Below are 15,400 nucleotides of genomic sequence, written 5' to 3' on the forward strand. Positions count from 1 at the left end.
AGCGGAACGGAGACGCCTCGGAGACGGAATCGAGAAAACGACAGAATTAGAGTCGTAAATGTAAAATAGAATTAATTTTCCTTATCTCGCAAATCCGGTGTGACGTTAATCCAGTTTGGGTTTGTTGGGGTATTGACGATGGAAGGATTCGATGTATTCTTCAGCTTCCAAGTCAGGTGCACCAACCCAAGTGAATTGTTCATCAGTGTTTTCGTAACCCAGCCATTCGACCAGGTAGCGGAGTCGAGCCGGACCCTTGAAACGGCGATCAATCTTGGAGTCAACAATCTGTTTGATTTGAAGTGTTCTTCTCCATCGACTTCAATTGCCGCAGGTGGTGGCTCTTCGCGACCAGGGAACTTGTTGGGTGTGTGGATTTCGATTTGGGAAACGTGAAAGACGGGATGAACTTGAGAAAGGGATTTCGGGAGACGGACTTGATAGGACGCAGCACTGGGCTTTCCGATGACCTCGAAGGGACCAAAGTGCGTTTCCGAGAACTTCGGAGTCGGACGCTTGGTCTTGATGTACTTGGTCGAAATAAAGACTTCATCACCAATAGACGGAGACGGATCCGGAATGCGTTTCCGGTCCGCAGTCTCTTTGTATTGCTCCTGAGCGTACTTGATCTGTTCCTTGAGGAACTCGTGCAGCTCTTGGAGATCGACGACGTAGTCCTTAGCATAAACATTAGCCACATCACGCTCTGGATGAATCGTAATAGAGGGATCGTAGCCTTTGTTCGCGAAGAAGGGTGATATGCCAGTAGAAGCGTTAGGAGCATTATTGAGTGCGAACTCTGCGATCGGCAATAGCTCGTGCCAATCATCCTGTTGGTAAGAACAATAGATGCGAATATATTGCTCAACAGTTTGGTTCATGCGCTCCGTTTGCCCATCAGCAGAAGGATGATAACCCGAAGTGTAATGGAGTTCCATGTTGAGTAGTTCTCCAAGGGAACGGAAGAAAGAGGACACGAATTCCTTTCCGCGGTCAGAAGTGACGTGGGATGGGACTCCGTGTTTCGAGAAGACGTGAATGAGGAAAAGTCGAGCGAGCTCCGGAGACGAAATGTGAGTGTCGCACGGAATCAAAATGACCTGTTTGGAGGCACGATCAACGATGACTAGAATGGTATCGAATTCACCGGATGTGGGGAGCTGCTCAATGAAGTCCATAGAGATAGAATCCCAAGGACGGAGAGGAACGGGGAGAGGCTTTAGCAGACCATAAGGTCGATGCCTTGGCTTCTTGTTGCGCTTGCACGTGATACAAGATGCACAGTAGTCCTTGACGAAGGTTCTGAGTTCTGGCCAGGTGTATTCGCGTCGGACAAGAGCGAGAGTACGATTTTGGCCAAAGTGACCGGAGAGGATATGGTCGTGATGGTGTCGGAGTACAGTAAGTCGCAACTCCGGAGACGTACCGGAGACGAGTGGTACCCAGATTCGATCGTCATAGCGTAAGAGACCAGTGTCATCGAGTTTCCAGCGCGATGAGTTGCCAGATTTCGCGGCGGAAAGGCCGGAGACGGCAGCGGGATCGTCATTGATATGAGCGCGGATGTCGTCGTGAAGCTTCTTGACATCCAGAATGACGGAGGCGCGAAGCACAGGTTCTTCAAGGAAGGTAGCGGAGAGAGGCGTTGAGTTGTTCAGACGTGAAAATAGGGCGAAAATTTTGCGGATTCAATTTTCCATAGGACTTATCCCCCTCTTTTGGGTAGACGTCCCATCGTCTAGTTAACGCATCAGGCTTACCCCCAAGTTTACCTGGGCGGAATCGGATTGTCATGTTGAAACGACAAAGATACTCGGACCAGCGGACCTGGCGCCGGAGTTAGAACCTTGGTAGTAGAGAAATACTCAAGGTTCTTGTGATCAGTGACCACATCGACCGGAATCGGGCGCCTTCAAGATATTGACGCCAGTGAGTAAACGCATCGAAGATAGCGAGTAATTCCTTATCGTGTGTGTCATAGTTGAGCTCTGATGGCCCCAGAGAGCGACTCCGGAAAGCCACAGGATGGATTTCACCATCATCGCCGGAGACGGAAAGGATAGCGGCGATAGCATAGTCGGAGGCGTCCGTTTCTAGGGTGATTTGGCGGTCTGGGACCCAGTGATGAAGGATCGGAGCCTCGACAAAGGCCTTCTTGAGGTAATCGAAAGCCTCTTGACACTCAGTGGACCAGTTCCAGCGGACGTTGGCACGAGTGAGACGAGTGAGCGGAATCGTGATGTCGGAGTAGTTGAAGATAAAACGTCGATAGAAGTTACAGAAACCGAGGAAGGATTGAATATCCTTAACCTTTCTAGGCGTAGGCCAGTCCGTGATCGCGGAGACCTTCTCCGGAGACATGCGAAAACCGTCAGGGGAGAGAATGTAGCCCAGATACTCGGTAGTCGTGACGCCAAATTCGCACTTTGGCAACTTACAGTAGAGTCCGGCCTCGCGGAGACGCCGTAGGACTTCCCGAACATGCTCGACATGCTTCGACTTGTCGTCTGAATAGACTAGGATGTCGTCAAGATAGACGATAACTGTAACATCCAGTAAGTCGGCGAAAAGACTATTGAGAAATCTTTGAAACGCAGCAGGAGCATTGGTAAGACCTTCAGGTACAACCCTGAACTCGTAAGAGCCGTAGCGAGTGCGGAATGCCGTTTTTGGTTCGTCTCCGGGTGCGATGCGGAGAAGATGATAGGCGTGGCGCAGATCGAGTTTCGTATAGATACGTGCCTTTCCCGGTGCGTCAAGCAAGTCCGAGATCAGCGGAAGCGGGTAGCGGTCCTTCTTCGTGATGCGATTGAGTCCGCGATAGTCAACACAAAGGCGAAGGCTGCCATCTTTCTTCTTGGCGAAGAGAATAGGCGCGCCATGACTAGAGCGCGAAGGATAAATGAACCCGGAGCGGAGATTCTCGTCGATGAACTTGCGGAGAGCTTCCAGCTCGTTCTGAGACAGAGAATAGACGTGTCCGATGGGTGGTTCTTCACCATCAACGGTCTCGATCTTGAGATCAAACTCGCGATGGGGCGGAAGGTTGAAGGCTTCCGTTTCCGAGAACACATCGGCATAGTCTTGGTACTCGGGTGGGAGACGATTAACCTCAGGCTCGGCTTGAGCTGCTCGAGCAAAGGCTTCGTCAGAAGGGACTGCACGAAGAGTGTACTGATACGTATCTTTATCCGCAATAACACAGCGATAAGCCGCAGCAGAAACAAGAGAGATTTGGGGCGCGACAAGAGGAGTCTTGCGCGTGAGAGTTATGGCCGGAGACGGAGTGTCAACCGGAGACGGATCGTCCAATACAGGACCAAGATTTGTTGGCGAAGGGGGCGATATAGGAGCAACCGGAGAGGGCGGAATCGATTCCGATTCCGGAATGTCCTCGCTCGTAGAGGAGCTGATCGCAACAGGAGCAGGCGTGATAGTAGCCAGTTTTGTCGACAAAGACTCCCTAGACGTGTTGGAACGGAAAGAGACGGTGGCTTCAGACCAGTTAATCAACGGATTAAAGCGGTTGAGCCAACTATATCCAAGAACCATTTCGCAAGGGGAGTCCAGATGGGTAACATAGAATTCCACAAGGTGGACTTCGCCAGACGGAAAGCGGATGAGAAGACGGATTTGTTGGTTGATGGTTGATGAGGAGCCGTCGAGGTACCGTAGCTTGACAGGCGAAACAGCATAGGGCAAAAGATTCTTCATTTTACAGATAGAGGCAGATATAAAACAATGAGATGATCCAGAGTCGATAAGAGTCCTCAAGCGGGAGTTGAATCCCGCCGCTATGCGTTATACGACGGAAAGAGTTGGGGTTGAACCAGACTCTATTCCTGACAGGATCGAGTCCGGGACCCCCGGAGACGGGACGAGAGCGGAAACATGAAGATCGAGAAAGAGGGCATGAGAAGAAAGAGCGGACGCGTTGAGACGTACCTCCGGTAGCAACCTGGAGTCAACGCGGCTCGGTTCGGCTGCAAGAGGGACCGAGTCGCTGACTATTTTTTTGACTCAGTGTTGTCGACCGGAGTGGCGACCGCCGGAGACGCAGCCACCGGAGTGATGGTAGTGGCGCGTCGTCCAACATAGCCTTCTTCTTTCGACATTCGTTGGCCATATGCCCAGACTTGCCACAGAAGAGGCAAAGCTTGTTCTTGATTCTGAACTCGCGTATTTCTGGCTTCAACTTCCCATCAGGACCAAGAAGGGAAGCGTGCGCTTTGGCTGTCTTCGTCTTGTCGTTATTGTTGGAAGACGACGAGGAAGCCTGTTGCTGAGAGCTGTTGGAGCCCTTGTTGCCAGAATTGAATTACCACCAGAGACGTTTCCGTTTCCGGAGTTGTTGCCAGAGGAGCCAGAAGAGCCAGACGATTTTTTCGAAGAGGAGTCCTTTTTAGAACCCCCAGACCCAGAATTCGAGCCACCGGAATGGCCACCGGAATGGCCAGAGCCCGAACCAGAACCAGATCCACCACCATGAGAATCTCTTAACTCCCGCTCCCTCTGCTTCTCCGCTTCACGCTTCCAATACTTGCCGTCGATGAGACGGGCAGTTTGCTTGACTCCGTCCAGCGTATTAGCGTAGACGTAGTGCATCATGTCGTCCTTGATACGTTTAGGAAGACCGGAATAGAAGGTGTGTCGGAGAGCGGAATCACCCCAATTGGTGATGAGAGCGAGGGTGTCGAAGTGGATAATGTAAGTGGTGATCTTATCACCGGACTTCATCGTCACATTCCGGATTTTGTCCTCCGCGTCGCCAACCGGGTCCTGAGGACCAAAGTTGTCCTGGAGTTCCTTGATGAACAAAGGAAAATTGCCGTCCCAAGCCGGAATCGCAATAGCCTGGCCCTGATTCATGGCATACAGGTTAGGCGTAAAATACGCCAATGCGTTTCCGCGCAGATACGAGGTGATGTAGATTATTTTCTCGTCATCAGTAGAGAAATCTTGCTCACGCTCGGCAAAGTGCATATAGCACTGGGTGAGGAAAGGGACGAAGCCGCGGGATCGGAACCGTCGAACGTGTCCGGTGCCCGGAGAAGACTCCGATTGGAACGGGCGCAGTATTGTTGCGCTGAGGAAAGTTGGTGAGGAAATGTTGGAAATTTTGGAGAGCGCCAATCATAGCGCGTTGAAGATCACGGCCCGGAGAGCCAGCTCGAGGTACTCCGGCACCACCACCTCCACCAGGTGGCCCACCACCTCCACCTCCACCTCCTCCGCCTCCTCCGCCACCACCACCTCTAGGGGGACCCCAGAATGGATTTCCAGATCCACCAGGGCCGCCACCAGGACCACCAGGTCCACCACCACCAGGTCCGCCAGGTCCACCACCACCAGGAGGTCCGCCTCTGGGAGAGCCAGGAGGGGAGTCAGAGAGGGCGAAGTCAAGAATGGACTCGGCTTGCCGCTAAAAGTCGGAGAGGGGTTGCGGTTTGGTTGACCTTGACCGGAATCGTTTCCGTTTCGGAGCGACCTTGAGCAGGGCTCATGGGCCTGCTAAAAGCGTGCCGATACATCGGAACTGGCTCGCTTTCTTCTTCGATGTCGTGAAGGCGTGTGGGAGTGAGGGGTCGGTAACGCAAAGTAGGAGAGACGGGAGGGGAACTGGACGTTAGAAAAACGACCCGTGTTTGGATGCGGAGTCGTTGGCATAGGGATAGTACTTGGATCAGGATCCTGCGGAGACATGACAAAACCAGGTCGGAAAGGGTTGGTCGTGCCAGTAGGTGTCCGAGGAACGGGAACAGGAACCGAAGTGACAGGAGCGCCAGCGTTGTAGGTGAGTTCGCCATAGGCGAAGTGAGAGGAACCATTTGTTCGTAGAAGCGGGATGAACGCCGTTGACCAGTATTGGCGGGGTCTATGTTACCAGAAGAGAGGCGTACGTTTGACATGGTCAAAAGGAAGTGAGTTTGTAAATACTGTTAAGTGCCGTGTCGACCAGAGGGACGGAGACGGAGACGGAGACGGAGTCGAAGTCGGAGACGGAATCAAGTCGTAGAGCACTTGGGGCGGAACACCACAGAAGGATGATTGGGTGACCGGGGCTTCCAGTTGACCAAGACAAGACAAGAGGAGAAGAGCGGAGTCGAGACGACGCTGGGAGATAGAGACCAGCAACGTTAATTTACAAACTGAAGTACGTGATAATACATCAAAGTATTTATAGTACGAGAAGTAACGGAAACGGAATAAGGTATAACAAAGTAAGTAACAAGATTAGAACAAAGTCAAGTAAAGTAGAAGAGGAGTTGCATACGAGGAACAAGGCATAGATGATTGCATAGATCATAAGTCGGAGTAATTGGAAACGCTCAGTAAATCTTCATTGCGTAAAAACCAAATACCGGAGACGGATATCGGAGACGGATGCCGGAGTCGGCACGGATATAACAGCTCCCGGAGTCGCCGCAAGACCTCCTGAACAATCTGCCGGTGTTTCCGGAGGTCGGAATGGGCGATCAAGATGTCGTCAAGGTAGATCATGACGTCTCCGGAGAGGATGAGGTCCTGAAAAATGTCATTCATCATCGTTTGGAACGTCGCGGGAGAGTTTGTCAGGCCAAAATACATCACCAAGGGCTCGAACAGGCCTCGGTTAGTCCGGAAAGCCGCTTTCCACTCGTCACCTTCCTTGATCCGGACGTTGTTGAAGCCCCAACGGACGTCGAGTTTGGTGAAGTAACGAGCGCCCTTGAGCCGGTTGATGAGGTCGTTGATCAGCGGAAGGGGGTACCGGTTTTTGACAGTCATCGCGTTGAGAGCACGGTAGTCCTGGACGAAGCGGAGTCCTCCGTCCTTCTTCTTGACGAAGAAGACCGGAGACGCCATCGGAGACTTGGAGGGGCGAATCCGGCCCGTCGAAAGCCCTTCCTCGATGAACGCGTCGAGCTCGCGTTGCTCGAGGGGCGAGATGGGGTACACCTTGCAGTTGGTGGGCTTAGCGTCGGGGACGAGTTCAATGGCGTGGTCCCAGGCTCTCCGCTCCGGTAGCGTGTCGAAGGACTCCTTGTTGAAGACGTCCTGGAACTCCTTAGCCCAGTCCGGGATCTCGGAGGGCGGAGGGGCGGAGTTCCTGGCGAAGGCTTCGGCCAGGCGTTGCGAGACAGTACTGCCAGCGCGTATCTCCTCCAAGGGGCGGAACGAGGTGTAGAAGATGCGGTCACCATCTTCAAGCTGACCATCGTCATCGTCGTCGTCGGAGTCCGGCGTCAGATCAGGCAGGCCGGAGTCGTCACCGGAGACGGAGTCGTCTCCGTCATCAGACCCAGAAAGGTCCATGGCGCAGACCGAGGGGAACGGGCCGGAGCGGAGACGCTTCTGAAGCGACCGGAGTCGCCGCAACTCGGTCCGTTCGACCCGCTCTTCCTCACGGCAGGTCGAGCAATTGCGGGGGCACCGTGTCATCTTGACCTCCTTGGTTTCCCAATTGATCTCTGGGTTATGTTTCCGCAACCAGGAATACCCCAGGATGAGGTCTTGCTTGCCAAGATGGGTGACGGCCAGCTGAACTCGTTCGGCATGGCCCTTGTAGCGCAGGACCAAGTCCGCGATCTGTTTGATGGAGCCAGCGTCATTGGGGGTGCCATCGACATTGAAAACCGGAATCGGCTGATCGAGGGTGCGGACCGGAATGCCATTCCGAGCAACATAGTTCGTGTCAATGAAGTCGGAGGTGGCACCACAGTCGACAAGCCCAGAGAGTGAGAGCCTTCAGCGCTGGTGGTGGACTCGAGCTCTAACGGGAGGTGGAGGGAGTTCGCCCCAGGGGCAGCGGCAACGGTGTACTGCTTGGGCAGTTTCTTTTCCCAGGCAGTGAGGCGGCGGAGGACGATGACCGGAGTCGCGGGCGGAGTCGGAGACGGAGTCGAGACGGGGGGCAGGAGAGGGTGTGTCTTTCGTTTCGGGCTCATTGTAGGGCAAGGAACTGCATTCATCATACAAAGAGGCAAAACGATTTATAGACGCGAACGAGGGCACACCAGTCACTCGTCGCGGGGACAAAATCCTCTCCGGCCATCGACTCCGCTGCCGTCTCCGGCAGGGCAGCTGTGTCCGTGTAGCGGGCGATCAACTCCGCTAACATCTCGTCACCGAGTTGTTGGATCACCTCGCCGAGGATGTCCATTGAGCGGACATCGGCGGGGGAGGGGGCAATCCCGGGCGAGATGGTTTGGGTCGCCGCACCTGAAGCAGGCGCGACGAGGGGCACCCCGAGCCCTGGTGCGATCCAACTCCATAGGGACGGGAGCTGGAGGCGCCGGAGCGGGGGCGCGGGCCGCGGGTGGCACGACCGGAGCCACCGGGCGGAAAGGGGCCGGAGCCGGGATGCGGTTGACCGGAAACGGAGTCCGAATCAAACCGCCAGGCGTCTTGGGGGCGGCTGACTTGATCAGCTTGGCCCGGACCAGGGCCTCGTATTGACGGAAGGCCCGGGTGCGCCAGCTAAGGTAATCCCGGAGGTCCGGGGGTCGTTCGAGGACGTGATTCCGTTATTGATCAGGGGGTCAAGTCCGTGGCGGAACTTGGTCACCTTGACACCAGCGCGTCTTGAATCCGGCGAGGTCCATCAGGTCCTCGAAGTCGTCGGTGTACTGGTAGACATCCTTTGTACCCATGTGATAGGCGGAAGTCTCCAGCTTGGAGAGAGCGTGATCTTGCTCATTCTCCTCGACGAACCGGAGTCGAAACTCGGAAACGAACGAGCCCCAGGACGGAAACGGAAACGGGGCTTTGCTTCCGTGGCGCTCCGCCCATTGCTGAGCGGGTCCTTCTGCCATAAACGACATGGCATAGCGGACAGCCTTTTCCTCGCTCGCCTCTCCGTTGACCACGAAGGCCTCAGGGGCAAGGCGGGCGAGGTGCGGACCGCGTAGAGAGGAACGCGCGGCCGCATTTCCGGTCGCCGTTGAAGGTGAACGGGGGTTTGGTCGCAAGACCAATTTTGAGGCGAGGTTGATGTCGCCAAAAAGGGCTTCGGAGTCGCCCTGGACCGGAGTCGGAGTCGGAATCGACGTCTCCGGCGATGGTGTTTGGGGTCCGCCAGCATTATTAGCGGCGGCAGCGGCAGCGGAAGCCTGGTTGGTGAGTAAAGCAAGGGCCTCAGTTAGGCTATCGATTTTCGCCTCGAGTGAGTCCAGCCGGACGTCTGCGGTAGGAGTGACTCCGGACGGCATGACGGGTGCGGGGACCACAGGAGTAGAGGAGGAGGGGACAAGTGGCAGGGGCGGTGACGAGGGCGGAACGGACTCGTACTCGAGCCTGAGTCAGCGCCGAACCTGGCAATCTTGTCCGGTTGATCCCGTAGAGAGTTTCTTCTGCTGTAAGGGCAACCCCGGAGGCCTGAGATCAAGGTCCTAGCAGGGGAGGATCCAAAGCGTGAACATTGGTAAGCGAATACAAATGAAGCTGACCTAGCAGGGGAGGATCCAAAGAGAAGAAACTCTAAGGGTCCGCCTGCTAGGTAGCTGACTATATACTGCTTGTCCGTAGCTGCCGCTGTCGGGCACAGAAGGCTTGGGCGGCGTCGCAGGCGAGGTCCCAGGGCGACCGTCGGGAGGGCGTTGACGGATCGGTGATTGTGCGGGCGAGATGGAGGGCCGGACCGGAGACGGAACCGGAGTCGGACCGGAATCGGAGGCGTCTCCGAGGGGCCGAAAGGGGAGGTTCCCCTGACAGCCTTCTCTGGCATACTAACCATTCATTAGTTTGGACAAGGCAATGACCAATGATCCTTCCACGGTTCGCCGAAGCCAACTCATCGCTCGATTTTCTTGCGTAGTGATCGAGTCGGAAACGGACCGAAGTTTGGTGCAAGACTGGACGCGGAGAAAGAGTGAAGGACTACTTGCAGAGACGCTGAGGGACTTGAAAGTGGGACATGTCCCATTTCTCGTCATGATGGTTGCGACCAGAGGCGGTGACTTCTTCTGTGACAAGTACGTGAGAATTATTTTCGAGGTCATTCTTTAAACTCATGCCTTCCTCAGCATATCCCCGCAAATCGAGGCACAAAATCCCCCCTCCGAATTCTATGTTGAGCTGCTTACTGCACTCTATAACGGCTCTCCAGCTTCGGAGCTCAAAACCTTGCAAAAGTTTATTCGGCAACGCGTCGCGGAGCTTGTCGCTCAGCTCAAACCTGGGCCATTTCCACCCAAGGACGAGGAGCGAAGATTAAGCGACTGGAGCCGCCCATCATACCAACCACGACAAATTGATGTGTCCAAGCCAAAGCGAATAGTTCAGCTTTGCTGCGATATTCAGGCGCTCGATCTTCAGCTCATATGGCTGCATCTATGCAAAAGATGTGGGTAGCATCCTAGGGGGGTAATGCAAAAGATGAGGGCAACTGCTTGGAAATTAAATTAAATAACACTGTTTTCTTGTTTGTGGCTGCTATATCAAGGTATCAGTGATGGGATCAATGGCAGCTAGGTATGTTGATCAATGTGGAATGATTTTTGATTGCCATCAGAGCTTTTGATGACTGCATCTTGCTACATCAACCTTACTTAATCGATTATTAATTTTTTGGTCCCTGGGCTTATAAGTCCCAAATATAATATTACGAATATTCGGCCCAAAGAAAAGGTGATTTATCTTCCTATATGTATTTTTATATTAGTCATATCTCTTGATTCCAGTGAGAAATTCATGAAATACATCTGTCACAACATCTTTTGCATTACCCCCTTGGGATGGTACCCACATCTTTTGCATAGATGCAGCTATATGTACTGCGATCTTTGCTTCCCTTATTTATCGAAGATACGCGAAGCCTCCAAGTTGGAAAAGAAACCATTCCCTCCGTGGATGTTCTACGTCGAGATCACGCCAATCGTTATTCAATACCTTGTCGTGAACGCTCATGTGTTCTTGGACTTGAAGCAAGGCCTCAAAATGTTTTTCCAGGATGTCGTTCGCGCACTGTTATCTGGAAATAATCCTTATCTCGATAAGACACAAGAGGATATTCTTGTCGACTCTGTAGAGTTTCTGGGTGGATTGCACTACTTGAGAAGGTCACAATTTCCTTGCCCTCAGCCGTACAACTTCTCAATTCGTGTTTATAACAGGCTGACCCCTGATGTTTTCCATGGCCGCTCCAGTTGGAGCATTCAAGCGCTCACTCGATATACCATCACGCGCAAATACTCCCGAGCGAATCTCCCGCCATTTGAACGCTGGGCCTACGATGAGACGATGCGTGTCTTTGTCAATGCTGCAATTGACACCTTTGTGCCACTCTACTCAATTAACCCATCCTCTAATCACGCAGAAAAAGAGATGCTCGATCTGATCAAGCTTTGCTTCGACATGGGCGTGCAGTCTCAAAACAAGCGAGCTTTGGACCATATGCTCACACCCCCTCCAGATCGAAGCATCGAGATTCACACATTGAATTGTCTTGTGCCATTTATAAACGTATTGGCACAGTTTCTCAAGACCGTGCAGCTCGGCCTCACAAACCAACCTTTCAACAAGTTTGTGGCTACCGTTCTTCAACGCTATGTCGACCAGGTTGTGGGTCAGCAACCTTCTGGTGTTTGCCCCACTCCAGAGCAGATAAAAGGGCTAGGCTGTGCCTGTGCGACATGCGTTCAATTTCAAGCTTTTCTAAGTGACGCGCAATCCGAATCAAGAAGCGTCTCAAGCCTGGACATGTCCCATGTCGAGGAGCATTTTGCAACGGCAACAAAGGCTTGGGATGTGAGATGGGAGGTACAATACCGTGGACGTCGAAGCTACGTCAACCGCTCCCTGTTGGTAAGTTCCATCCAGTCATTGGCCATTTATGTTCCGTTTCAAACTGTCTCTAGGTGACCAAGCCGCAAGTCATGCTGAGCATTTTGCGGTGGAGATCGAGTGCACAAACGGCAAAAACGATACTAGTCAGTCTAGGCGATCCCCAACGTCAGGCCGAAATCCTCGGGGACGAGTACGATTCGATTTGTGCTCGCATCGGCTTGGAGTATTTGCGACCGGAGGTTACTTTGAACCCCATTCAGTGAGGCGCGGACAAGGCGGGCATGGACTCGACGAAGAAGGGATGTCTGGACTCTTGAACGGCAACCTTGTCAATGCACTTGACCTCCAAGTATATGTACTTTTGTAATAAATTCAGGTCTTTTGGGGAGCTGAACTATTTACCAGCTGAAGAAATCGTCGTTGCCTGCAAGACTCTTGTCTTTCTTTGAAAATTGTGCCCGTGACCATAGGCATAGTAGGCATCACGACGTGACGTCACGCGTTTTCTCTTGTTTTCAACTTATTTTCCGCACTCTGGTCCGACGTCCGACATTCAGACCCAGCAATGGCTTCCTCGGAGGAGTACAAAAGCGATTTGAGCGACGAATACGACGACGACGACTCATTTGAAGAGCAAACGGACTCTGATGAGCCACCCGACCGCGAAGCATATTGGGCCACAACGCGATTTGGTCCGCGAGGCCCTCCTCCACACTTCGGGCCTGGCCACTCGCCCAAAATCCGAGGCGACTCTAATCTGCGGAATCCACACTGCTTCCCCTCGTACAACCATTGCCCGGATTATCGCACATATTGGCCCCAAGACGAAGTGGTTCCGCCTCCTCACCACCACTGGTGCTTTTTAGGCCAGATCCTCAACTTCAAAGACAAGGTTCTCGTTGTCAGCGATACGGCGGGGAATAATGTCTTTGTTTGTCTCTATTTCTCGAACACGACTGAACTATTCGATTGGTCCACACTGAAATCTGGTAGTACCATAGCGGTTTTATACGCAGAGCAACGGTACTATGATCCTGATGAGGATTCGGATGACGAGCAGCTTCAGAAGCGTATCTTGCTTCTGCATCATCCACAGTTCGTGAAGGTATGCATGGCAAACTGCTCTTGTGGAATTACTAGCTAATTTGGCACGACAGATCTACCCCTGTAGCCTGGAAACATTACTCCGTATCAACGACGACATCGAAGCAGAAACTCCAGAAGACCGTCTGCAAAAGTGCCAGGGTTGTGGAAAAGACGACGGGCCAAATAAACTGACATTGCGCCGTTGCTCCCGATGCATGTCTGTGTCATATTGTAGCTCAGTGCGTCGCAATTCCCTGCTCGTACCTGCAATACTCACAAGAAGACAGGAATGTCAAGTCGCCGCTTGGAAGCGTGGCCACAAAAGCGAATGCAAAGTATTTGCTGCCGTCACTGAGCTCAAGCTCAGTCGTTACTGGAGAAATGAGTATCCTGTCGAGTGGGTGGCTTTTGGTCAGCGAGAGAAAGCCATGATAGAGCGAGAGGAGTGGAGAAATAATGCAGTCGCCGTCATAAAACCTGAATGGCGGACGGCCGAACCATTGGTTCCAGTAAAGCTTGTCGGAACCTTCGAAGTATCTTCGGGTACGTTTCTCGTTGTTGATTTCCGAACTCTTAAGCTGGAAGCATTTCTATAGGTGAACTCGTTTGGGGACAGCTCGCATCCATTCTGGAAGGCATTAAAAATCCGGCTTCTGACCAACCTGGCGAAGATAAGGCTTCCGTAGATAATGGGGGTACTGTTTATACCCAAGGGTGGACGTTCCGCGCTCTGGCTAAAACAGGTGTATGGAAGGTACTACGACTAAACGATTTCCCAAAAGTCTTGTACTCACAATGAACTAGATTGCAAAGGTTGATGGTTTTGGTCTTCCAGACCGCCCTAAAGACACCTGGATTGCCTATCATTCGTCCTACTCATCGCCCGCCGAACTCCTCTCCATGACACGGGACATCGACTGGGGCAACCGGATGGAGAACCCGCGCGTTTGCTGGGTTAACCGGTACGACTGGGGAAGTCAGTGCTCCAACTCGTCCGGTGCCGCTCGTATGTTTGCCGCGTTGGACCCCGGCTCAGCCTGGCCCGTCGCTGTAGAACGTAAAAAACGGCGTTGGCAAGTATGCCAAGGCTGGCCATCCTGATTTCGATCGCTGGGAACGTCTGATGAAGTACGCTCACAACAACACTTTCCTCCTCGATGCCAAATACGCTGCGGGTTTACTGAGGACTATCGCTCGGTATGTTTTGACGGCTACGCCAAGTGTTGAGTTTGTTCATTTCCCCTTAGGCCGTCCCTTTTGGACGAAAACTTGAGTAAAGGCGAGGGTTCGTCATTTCTTGGTGGCGAAACAGTGGTTGGCTGCCACCTTCCAATCACCAAGAGCGAGTACGAATTTGCGCGAATGATATTTAGTGAAGAAGACTCCGTTTCCGTCCCAGGGAAGAAGGAACTCGTCGCTTTTTGGTATGAACGGGACAACATGTACCATTATGAGGAGGCTCTTGGTGAGCCAACATATGAAGATGTAGTCTAACTTGGATAGACTTCCTTTACTGTATGCTCCCATAATTTCTGTCTTATCTCCGCGCGTCTCTTCTCGTCGGGATATGGATGTGATTTGAAACCGAGATCTTCGACTTTCTCGCCTCTCCGATTATAACCCTTCTCTGCATTCAACAGCGCGTAAATCATGTTCTCCGCACAGACAGCGGGAGACATAGCAAAGGCCCATATAATCGGTTTGACTATCGGCCTCGCCAGTTGCATGGCCCAGTGGTTCGAACTGAAGACGTTGGTGTTGACAAAGCCAGGAAGAATATGAGTGAACGCAATGGTGGGCTCCCTCAGGCCAAACTCCTGTTATGACAGTGAGCTTGCGACAAAAAATGCGTATATGTTACCTCCATCGCGAGGTCCGTGTAGGTCATCGATAGTTGTGTTGCTTTGAACCCAGAGTATTTTCCCGGTTTCTTCAAGCCAAAATCGTCTGTTTCCTCAACAGTGATTCCACGGGTGGGGTCCAGGACATTCAGAACACTTGCTGGTTCACCTAACTCCGCCGCTTTGCGCAACAGCGGCAGCAGGTCGTTGGTGATCTTCCATCGACTGTAGTACCGCACCGCCAACGAATTGTCAATCCCCTCCTCCGTGTCTTTCCGCCCCAGCAGGCTGACATGCCCCGACGAGATGGCCAGAAAGTTGATCTTGGGCAATGAGCCAAGCAGCCGGCGCGTGACGGCCTCGACATTCTTCATGAGCGAGGTGTCGCAGGCGACGAACTCGTGTTTCCAGCTCCCATCTTCCTGTTTTGGCCTCGGCAACGACGAGAGTATGCCCTCCGCTGCAGTCCTGTTGCGCCCCAGAATGATGATATGCGCCTCTCCGTCTGTGTAGCGCGCGAAAGCTTCAACGGTGGCCTTGCCGATGCCAGAGGTTCCTCCAAAAAACAGTGCAACGGGAGGCGAAGCTGGAGAGTAGCTGGCGTTCGAGGTTTTAACCGTGGAGAACGTCGGCATGGTTGAACGCAAGTTCTATTGAAAACATTGAGTTCGTCGTCATGGGCGTCCCGCCCTAAAGTTATCTCTGAC

The 15,400-nt window shown here is 52.9% G+C and overlaps 3 protein-coding genes across 3 annotated transcripts; 2 read left to right on the plus strand and 1 right to left on the minus strand.

Moving 5' to 3' along the window:
• Positions 1–10,830: 10,830 nt before the first annotated feature.
• MIND_01323200 (uncharacterized protein) lies at positions 10,831–12,029 on the plus strand (the record flags this gene model as incomplete). Its single annotated transcript, XM_037369682.1, has 2 exons — positions 10,831–11,784; positions 11,838–12,029. The coding sequence occupies 2 exons, from the start codon at positions 10,831–10,833 to the stop codon at positions 12,027–12,029; spliced, it is 1,146 nt and encodes a 381-aa protein (XP_037214180.1).
• A 302-nt stretch (positions 12,030–12,331) lies between these two features.
• MIND_01323300 (uncharacterized protein) lies at positions 12,332–14,346 on the plus strand (the record flags this gene model as incomplete). The annotated part of the gene is made up of 7 exons (XM_037369683.1): positions 12,332–12,871; positions 12,924–13,091; positions 13,140–13,395; positions 13,449–13,606; positions 13,657–13,929; positions 13,982–14,049; positions 14,100–14,346. 7 exons carry the CDS (start codon positions 12,332–12,334, stop codon positions 14,344–14,346), a joined length of 1,710 nt encoding a protein of 569 aa, XP_037214181.1.
• On the minus strand, positions 14,343–15,328 carry MIND_01323400 (uncharacterized protein; the record flags this gene model as incomplete). Its single annotated transcript, XM_037369684.1, has 2 exons — positions 14,343–14,669; positions 14,714–15,328. The coding sequence occupies 2 exons, from the start codon at positions 15,326–15,328 to the stop codon at positions 14,343–14,345; spliced, it is 942 nt and encodes a 313-aa protein (XP_037214182.1).
• Positions 15,329–15,400: the final 72 nt, after the last annotated feature.

The sequence above is a fragment of the Mycena indigotica genome, assembly GCF_014461135.1.
Source record: "Mycena indigotica strain 171206Taipei chromosome Unknown Mind.scaff0014, whole genome shotgun sequence".
Classification (NCBI taxonomy): domain Eukaryota; kingdom Fungi; phylum Basidiomycota; class Agaricomycetes; order Agaricales; family Mycenaceae; genus Mycena; species Mycena indigotica.